Raw genomic sequence first — 9,776 nt, forward strand, 5'->3', positions numbered from 1 at the left:
GTAGTCCTTGCTCTTCTCCTTGTACCTCTTCTCGTCCTTTTCTTTGTTCTTCAATTGTGAGCAATCGATAATGTAATGGTCCACTTCTTTGCACTCATAGCACCTTATTTGTGATGCATTTTTCTTATCATCACCACCTTTCTTATAATACTTCTTCTTCATGAACTTCTTGAAGTTTCTCAAGACAAAGACCATTTCTTTATCGGTGGAACCTTCATCACTTGAATCTTCCTTCTTTGACTTGAGGACCTTAGGACTTGATTTAACCTTATCACTTGAGCTAGCATTGAGTGCGACATTCTTGTTGATCTTGTGGCTAAGTGACTTGGCTTATCTTTCTCAGCCATTTCTTGATGGAGAATTTCACCAAGAAATTGATTAGGTGTCTTGGTCTTGAATTTTGGATCTCTTCTAATCATTGTTGCAAGAGTAAGGTTCTTTGGTATGAAAGTCCTAAGCAACTTCTTTGTCACTTTGTGGTCATCCCATTCCGTGCTTTCAAGAGATCTAATGTCTGATACAAGGACCATTGGATCTAATGTCCGATACATTTGTCTCATGATTTCTTTACCATGCATGACAAAGTGCTCCAACTCTCCTTGCAACAAGTCCATCTTGCCTTCTCTAACTTCATCGATCCCCTCATGAGCCTCTCTCAATTTGTCCCAAATTTTTTTGGTCACTTCAACATTGCGGATTTTGTTGAATTCTTGGGCAAAAAAGAGCTTGTGATGACCCTCACGGCTTATGCATTGTGGAAGTAGTCTTGAGTTTGTTCGGCCGTGGGTACACCATTTGTTCACCAAACACACGCTGACTTCGATTTAAAGAACAGATCAGGAGACCTGATTTGCTGCGGGAGATCAGGGAGCTGCAATGTGCTCGTGCGCAGTTCAACGCGAGCACGAATCCGGCCTGTGGAATTGTTTTGCACGACGAATCTGAACACAGAAGTGCAGTGGAGGCTGCTGCTACTTGCAGGTGCATGCAGAATGCATGATTCCATGGTCGTCTGATTCTCGTCTCCTTTGTTTCGGTGTTTAGAAACGAAGGCACGTCCCAGTGCGCTCCACGCAGGGCTATTGGCTAGTGTGTGTTTGGGGTTTTGGGCGGCGTTCCTACACTTGGTTCTCTGTTCTTTTTTTGAGTTCAGGATCTCACGTCAACGTAAATCTTGCCTACCCATGTGAGGGCGGTATTCTAGAATATCTTGTCACCGTTTTTTTCAGGTCCGGAAAGGAAAACCTTACTTTGCTGGCCACGAAGTGAACGTTCAATGTTGCAGTAAGTTCCTCGCAAAAAAATCTTAGGTGCTGTGTATTTTCGAACTCTTTTATGGTGCACAATACTACCACTTCGTAGTAAGTACTATGGACAGTAGTATACAGTAGCACCGTAAAAGTACCTGTATTTTCTAGGGTGCTTAATGTATCCAACTGTAAGTATGAACTAGCGGGGAAAAAACTGTTTGGCAACTGATGATCAATGGTTATTTAATTATATTATTTTTGAAGTGAACTGAGGGTAGCTCAACTAGCAAGGTCCTTTGTGATCCAACATGTTCACCCGGGTTTGAATCCTCAACTTGGCATGGATGCTCATATTTTTCTGGATTAGTGTAGAATTTAACCGGCGCTATTCTTTTAGCGGTATAAGATGTGCTCATCGACAGCGACGCGCATGTGGTGACTTCGTCAATCTCGAGAGTTGCCGACTCAGTCTCTCGAGGTGCTTATAGAGGTAGGGTTGTGTGCGTGTGTTTGTGAGCGTCTAATGTGTTTCTAAAAAATATTACTTTTGAAATTTAAATACAAATTTAATCAAATCAAGAAAATAATTAGGTGTAACGAATGGTGGCTAAGAGCGATATCTCGTATTCAAACCTCCGAGGTAACTTTAATAGGAGAACCAAGAAATAGATAAAAACTGGATGTGTGGCATGCCAATCGTGAGCGAGACATTTATGGCGACTTTGTTTATTTAAAGCTCTACAAACGAGTGTAGCTTTTCATATGGGTAGTTATCCTTGCAGAAGAGTTCATAGCCATGAGTATATGTGCATTTGATAGCCATGAGTACATGTGCATTTGATGGGGGTAAATGTTTGACAATATTACCTCGTAGGTGCTGGTCCGATAGAAAGTCAGCTCTGCATGCTGGAGGGGAACAATGTACTAGCAAACGTGCAAAGGCATCTTAAAGGGCAACGTGGGCGTCGTCTGAAGACTGATCTCGGTTTCACGTTAACCGTAATGCTGGAGGGACGGTATGACCGTGCTTATTGGCGCAACCATACTACTCCACGCAACGCACACGCTTCGCTTTCATCGGCTACTCGTTACACCTATTTTTATTGGTTTTATTAGTTACATGCTCTTTGCTTCGGGACTCACGTACTCAACCGGCGCATGCTTGCAGCACGCTGCAGACTTTCATCTGCCATTCGGCTCTCTCCCCCCCATATATAAGCTTTCCTTCCCCCCAAGACAAGAGCTCTACACTCAAACCAAGCTAGCCAGCTCCTCCATCCCCTCCCTTCGATTCTTTCCCAATAGTAAAGCGGGAACAGCAGGCCAGCTAATTAAACCAATCGCGTCATGATGAGAAGCTTCGCCGTGCTTTTGATCATGGCGCTCGCCGCCGTCGTCATCGTGCCGCCGGTCGCCACCGTCGGCCAAGCGGGGCTTCCGGCCAGGAGGAGCCGGTTCCTGGCGGCCAACGCCCTGCCCTCCTACGAGTGCTCCAAGAAATCGGCCTCCGTCTGCCTCGAGCCGGGGAGCCCAGGGGCGACGTGCTGCGGCGGCCAGTGCGTCGACACCGTCTCCAGCCCGTACCACTGCGGCGGCTGCAACAAGGTGTGCAAGAGCCGCCGCGGTACTTGCTGCGGCGGGCGCTGCGTCGACCTGGACTCCGACAAGGACAACTGCGGCAGGTGCGGGAACCAATGCAGCAACAAGTGTAACTATGGTTTCTGTGACTACGCTTAATAATATACCAAGATCTTATTATGAAAGCTTTGTGAAGATCTTGTTTGCTGCAAATGATGACTAGCTATATTAATTCTTGATGGAAATCTAGAAAGTGGAAACACTTGTTGATTGGAGTTAAGTACTCTAAAGGTTCTATTTTGAATCAGAAGAGAGGTTGATGCGTGAACTTTTAGGATGAATTTTGTCCTAAAAATTTCGATCCCAAATTAAACTTCTCTTTGTTGGTTTGATCTCCTACAACCCCTCGGATCCCAACGGATCCGAGAGGGCCTTCCCTCTCACGCGCCCTGATCGGGGGCGTACCAGCACGATCTAGCTGGTGGGCCCCCGTCGCGCCGCGCAATATAAAAGGGGGGTGGGGGCCAGCGGCTCGTATCACGAGGTTCGACGCGCCGCCGCCGCCCCACCCACAGTTGACCTAACCGATCTAAGTCAAGCGCGGTAAGCGGCGGGAAGCGCCTCCGGCATCACCGTCGACGCCCCTGCGCCAACGCCTCCGGCCATCGCCCGCGGCACTGCAAGCACGTACGCCTACGGCCGGTCCACCCCGAGCCCCGCACTACACCACCATGGCGGCCACCTCTGCGTCAGCTCCCGGCTTAGGCCACGAAGGTATACTCCGTGATATTCCCTCCTCTCTCTGTCCCTCTAATCATCTCTATCTCTTGATTAAGCCATTAAACAGAGCATATCCTAATCTAATTAACGCATTAGCCGATCCAAATTCTTAACAATGGTATCAGTCGCCTCTAGCTATTTTGCGTTGATTAGAATTGGAAAGTGAATAGAAAAGAACCCTAGAAAAGATCCCCGGAAACATCCCAGTGCAACCCGTGAAACCCTAACCCTAGATGCAAAAGAAAAAGAAGAAAAGAGGCCAACCGGGGCGAAGATACTTACCCTCAGTTGGCTCACCGCCGGTGAGCCCGCCTCCCCGGCCAGATCCGGCGCCGTCACGCCGGAACCGAGCCCGACCCGAGCTTCGGCCCGGGCTAGGGCACCACAGAGAGACACCTCGACGGCGGCCCGTTCACCTTTCGGTGAACGCGCGCGCCGGCGAGGCGCCTCACGGTGGCGCCGCCACCGCGGCAGCCGCCGCCCGCCGGTCGCCGCCGGTCACCGACGGCCGCTCACTCGCGCGCTCGCGTGGAGGAGAAGAAGGCGTCGGGGAAAGAACAGAATGAGGCTAGGGTTTGGGGAGCGAGCGGCGAAGGGGGTTTTTGATCGGCCGAGAACCGCGCGCAGCCGTCGATCTTCATCGTGCGGTCGCGATCGAGCAGCGCTCGGTTGGGCTGCTTTTGGCCCATGCGGGCGAGCGAAATGGCGGCCCGGGCCCAGGTTGGCTCGGCCCCGAGCCGCGCGCGCACGCGGAGCCGTGCGCGGGGGGGTGCGCGAGGGGACTGGGCCGGGCCTTAGCAGGCCGCGCGCGTATGCGCGCGCGCGCGATGAGCCCGGTTCTCCAGCTGGGCCGCGCGCGAGCGTTTTGGGCTGGCTGTGCTGTTTGCAAAAGGAAAAACAGTGCGTATTTTCTTTTTCCAGAATCATTTTTTCCAATAGAGTTTGATTGAATTTGATACATTTCAAATTCAAACTTGAATGAACTTTGATGCACTGTTTATAAAAGATATATTTCGATACATTTTGATAGAATTACAGTTTTCCGCTGCAAAGATTTAATATTTTATATGTTTTTTGTTTAATTGCCTTGAAATTTAAATTTGAACCAACGGAATAATTTAAATTCTTCGAGGCAAATAGATATTTTTCTGAATTGTAATATTATTATCTTTTGACCAACGTTAACGAGTGATAATATTGCAATTATTATTGAATTACTTTTCATAGATATTTTCATGTATTATTTCTATTTATGCCCAACGGTATTCTAGACTTAATACAAAAAGATATTATGCCTTAATTTTAATAGATAATTTTTCTGTATTAATTCTAATTCTGCCCAACGGTGTTTTAGTTTTAATACACAAGGTTATTGCATATTTCATTTTATGACCAACGTCGTATTTTACATATGCAATAAATTTTATTTGATTTTAATTTAATGTTTTCACCACTCATGGATATTTTTCAGGAGGAGTATCAATGATGTTTTCCATCAACGATATTCCGATATTAAAGGGAGATAATTACAATGAATGGTACAGAAAGCTGGAACTCTATTTCATCATGGGTGAATTAGATTGGGTCCTAGCTACACCGACTCCTACAGAGCCTGTGCTTCCTGAAAGGGAGGACACAGACACAGATGCTTCTTGGAAGCAAACAGAGCTTGCTTTTAAGAAAGTAAGAGCAGAATATGAGAGGCTGTATGCAAAATGGTTCCCTGCCAACAAGAAATGTTTGGCAGTGGTAAAGAACACGATTGAGCCCGCAATCATGGGCTCAATCCCAGATTGTGCCACCGTCGTAGAGTATCTTGAAAAATTAAAGAACCAGTACACTGGTTCTTCAAAGACTTATGCAACCCAGTTGATCAAACAACTGGTTTCAGAGAGATACACTGGCGGTGGCATTAGAGAACACATTCATCGCATGGTCAACCTGAATAACAAGCTAAAGTCGTTGGACCTTGCCTTCAAGGAGGATCACATTGTCCATCTGGTCTTTGCTTCGTTACCAAAAGAGTTTGACACTTTTGTTGTCAATTACAACACCCAACCACAAACTTGGGACATAGAAAAGACCATTGCGATGTGCGTTCAGGAGGAGGAAAGGATCAGGTCCACCACTGGAGGATCCTTAAACTATGTGAACAAGAAGAAGCATGCCAACTTTAAAGGCAATTTTTCATCTTCTTCTTCAAACTCCTCTAAAGGTAAAAACTCTCAACAACACAGACCGCAGCAGGGACAGGCGCTCGTAGATAAAGATCAGTGTCTCTACTGCAAAGAAAGGGGTCACTACAAGAAGAACTGTCACAAATACTTAAAGATGATCATGGAGAAAAGAGGTGAGAACGTTATTTCATTCGTAAATGAATCCTTGTATATAGAATATTCAAAATCTACTTGGTGGATTGACTCAGGAGCAACTGTTCATGTTGCAAATTCTTTACAGGGATTCCGTTCGACGAGAACCACTCAAAGAAGCGAAAAGCAAGTTAGAGTGGCGAATGGAGGTCAGGCAGACGTAGAAGCAGTAGGAGACGTTCATTTGGAACTCGACACTGGCTTCATTATCGTACTTAGAGATGTTTTATTTGTTCCTTCTTTACACAGAAACTTGATTAGTGTGTCTCGCCTGGATACAGATGGTTATTCTTGTCTATTTGGAGATGGGAAATGTTTGATCGAATGTAATGATACAGTAATTTCCACTGCATTTAGAAAGAATGATCTTTATTTGATATCGTTACGCGAAAGCGTTAATTCCGTATGCGATAACAGTGCGAATGTATCCTCGCCTACACTCGCGAATAGAAAACGTAAGAGAACTCACGATACGTCGTCGAAATTATGGCACTGTCGTTTAGGCCATATTTCGAGGGGGAGAATAGAAAGATTAATTAAAAACGAAATTCTTCCTCCATTAGAGTTCTCTGACTTAGAACAATGCATTGAATGCATAAAAGGCAAATTCGTTAAGAAAATAAAGAAAAATGCTAAGAGGAGCACAGGTGTATTAGAAATAATTCACACAGACATCTGTGGTCCGTTTAATGTAAAGAGTGTGGATGGTTATGACTCGTTCATAACATTCACAGACGATTATTCCCGTTATGGATACATTTATCCAATTAAAGAAAGATCGGAGGCTTTGGATAAATTTAAAATATTCAAGGCCGAAGTAGAAAATCAACACGATTTAAAGATTAAAATCGTAAGATCCGATCGTGGAGGGGAATATTACGGTCGACATACCCAATATGGCCAAGTTCCAGGACCTTTTGCGAAGTTCCTGATGGAGCAAGGCATAGTAGCCCAGTACTCGATGCCGGGCGAGCCTCAGCAGAACGGAGTGGCTGAAAGACGCAATCGCACCCTAATGGATATGGTGCGAAGCATGATCAGTTACTCTACGTTGCCAGTGAGTTTATGGATGGAGGCACTAAAAACCGCCATTCACATTCTCAACAGAGTTCCAAGTAAATCGGTGCCGAAAACGCCGTATGAAATGTGGACAGGAAGAGTACCCTCACTAAATCACCTGAGGGTGTGGGGGAGTCCTGCTGAGGCAAAAGTGTTTAACCCGACTATTGCAAAACTAGATTCAAGAACGGTATCTTGCCATTTTATTGGCTATCCAGAAAGGTCAAAGGGTTTTCGTTTCTACTGCCCAGACAGATCGACGAAATTCGTAGAAACGAGGCATGCAGTTTTTCTTGAGGATCAAATGATCCGGGGGAGCGGCACAGCAAGAAAAATTGATCTTGAGGAGAAGAGGGCGTATACACCCAATCCCGTGATTCAGGAATCTTTTTTCTCGCTGCCCGTTGTATCTGCACCGCCAGTGCAAGTCACTGCGATGCCGATACCTGTAATGACTCCTCCTGTGGTGACGATGAATGAGGAAGAGGAACCCATTCCTCAGGCTCCTGTCGAGCCAGTTGCCGCACAAGAAGAGGAGCCCCAGCAGCCCCAAATAGATGAGGCACCGCAGGCTCAGGCTCACGGGAGACCTCAAAGAATAAGGAAGCGCGCTATTTCCAATGACTATGAAGTCTATAATAGCGAAGAGACCCAAATGGAGGATGATCCCACTTCATTTGAAGAAGCCATGAAAAGTGAACATTCGTCGAAATGGCTTGACGCTATGGAAGACGAAATAAAATCGATGAGTACCAACAAAGTGTGGGACCTAGAGGAAATTCCTAAAGGAGCCAAAACAGTAGGCTGCAAATGGGTCTACAAAACCAAATATGACTCCCAAGGGAATATAGATAAATTTAAAGCACGACTCGTGGCAAAAGGATACACACAAAGAGAAGGAATTGATTACAACGAGACTTTTTCCCCAGTCTCTTGTAAAGATTCCTTCAGAATCGTAATGGCTCTCGTAGCTCATTACGATCTAGAATTACATCAGATGGATGTGAAGACAGCATTCCTTAACGGGGACCTAGATGAAACCGTCTACATGGCACAGCCGAAAGGTTTTGTCGTGGAAGGCAAAGAAAAATTGGGATGCCGTCTAAGAAAATCGATTTATGGGCTAAAGCAAGCTTCAAGACAGTGGTACTTGAAGTTTGATAAGACAATAAAAGAATTCGGGTTTAAAGAAAATGTCGAGGATAATTGCGTTTACGCAAAGTTCAAGAATGGAAAGTACATCTTTCTAATCTTGTACGTGGATGATATTCTACTGGCAAGTAGCGATGTCAATCTGCTACTAGAGACGAAAAAGTTTTTATCCTCGCATTTCGAGATGAAAGACCTCGGTGAAGCAAGATTTGTTCTAGGAATCGAGATTCATCGAGACAGATTAAAAGGGGTATTAGGACTGTCTCAAAAGACATATATAGAAAAGGTCCTGAAGAAATTTAATATGCACAAATGCAGTGCCTCACCTGCACCTATAGTCAAGGGCGACAGATATGGGGAATTTCAATGCCCCAAGACTCAATATGAGATTGAGCAAATGAAAATGGTACCATATGCTTCCGCTGTGGGAAGCTTACAGTATGCACAAGTGTGCACACGCCCTGACATAGCTTATGTTACCGGGTTGCTTGGCAGATTCCAAAGTAATCCAGGACCAGAACACTGGAAATTGGTAAAGAAAGTTCTGCGCTATTTGCAAGGAACAAAAGGCCTCATGTTAACGTACAGGAGAACAGAATCTCTGCGTATCGTAGGATACTCAGATTCCGATTACGCAGGAGATGACAGAAAATCCACGTCAGGATATGTATTCACCCTAGCCGGGGGAGCAATATCGTGGAAAAGTTGCAAACAAACCGTCACTACATCGTCCACAATGTATGCCGAGTTTGTTGCGTGTTATGAGGCTACAGGACAGGTGAACTGGCTAAAGAAATTCGTACCCGGTCTGAGAATGGTTGATAATATATCTAAACCATTACAGTTGTACTGCGATAACGAGCCCGCAGTAATGTACGCTCACAACAACAAGACAAGTGGTGCTGCCAAACACATAGACATAAAGTACTATGTTGTGAAAGATAAAGTCCGAGATCAGATAATAAATCTTGAACACATAAGCACAGTGAAAATGCTTGCGGATCCGCTAACGAAAGGCTTACCACCCAACGTGTTCAAGGAACACGTAGCTGGCATGGGGCTAAGGGATAGCCTGTGATCTTCGGACTACAAGGGCCCAAAAAGGTTAAAGAATCGTTTTCTGAATAGAGGAGTATATTGTAGCTGTTGAATCTATCGGCGATTGACCGTGACGATAAAGCATGCTCTATGTACAAATCCATGAAGAAGCGAGAAAAGTAAAGGAAAGAAAAACACAGAGTGAGATCAAGGGGGAGACTGTTGGTTTGATCTCCTACAACCCCTCGGATCCCAACGGATCCGAGAGGGCCTTCCCTCTCACGCGCCCTGATCGGGGGCGTACCAGCACGATCTAGCTGGTGGGCCCCCCGTCGCGCCGCGCAATATAAAAGGGGGGTGGGGGCCAGCGGCTCGTATCACGAGGTTCGACGCGCCGCCGCCGCCCCACCCACAGTTGACCTAACCGATCTAAGTCAAGCGCGGTAAGCGGCGGGAAGCGCCTCCGGCATCACCGTCGACGCCCCTGCGCCAACGCCTCCGGCCATCGCCCGCGGCACTGCAAGCACGTACGCCTACGGCCGGTCCACCC

At 46.2% G+C, this 9,776-nt stretch overlaps 1 protein-coding gene across 1 annotated transcript; it reads left to right on the forward strand.

Moving 5' to 3' along the window:
- Positions 1–2,516: 2,516 nt before the first annotated feature.
- On the forward strand, positions 2,517–3,031 carry LOC112883963 (protein STIG1-like). Its single transcript, XM_025949240.1, has one exon. It carries the CDS (start codon positions 2,598–2,600, stop codon positions 2,985–2,987), a length of 390 nt encoding a protein of 129 aa, XP_025805025.1. The 5' UTR covers positions 2,517–2,597; the 3' UTR covers positions 2,988–3,031.
- The last annotated feature ends 6,745 nt before the right edge of the window (positions 3,032–9,776 follow it).

The sequence above is a fragment of the Panicum hallii genome, chromosome 3 (assembly GCF_002211085.1).
Source record: "Panicum hallii strain FIL2 chromosome 3, PHallii_v3.1, whole genome shotgun sequence".
NCBI classification, from domain to species: domain Eukaryota; kingdom Viridiplantae; phylum Streptophyta; class Magnoliopsida; order Poales; family Poaceae; genus Panicum; species Panicum hallii.

Excerpts from the sequence above, each read along its gene's own strand:
- LOC112883963 (XM_025949240.1), top strand. The coding sequence starts at position 2,598 with ATGATGAGAAGCTTCGCCGTGCTTTTGATCATGGCGCTCGCCGCCGTC.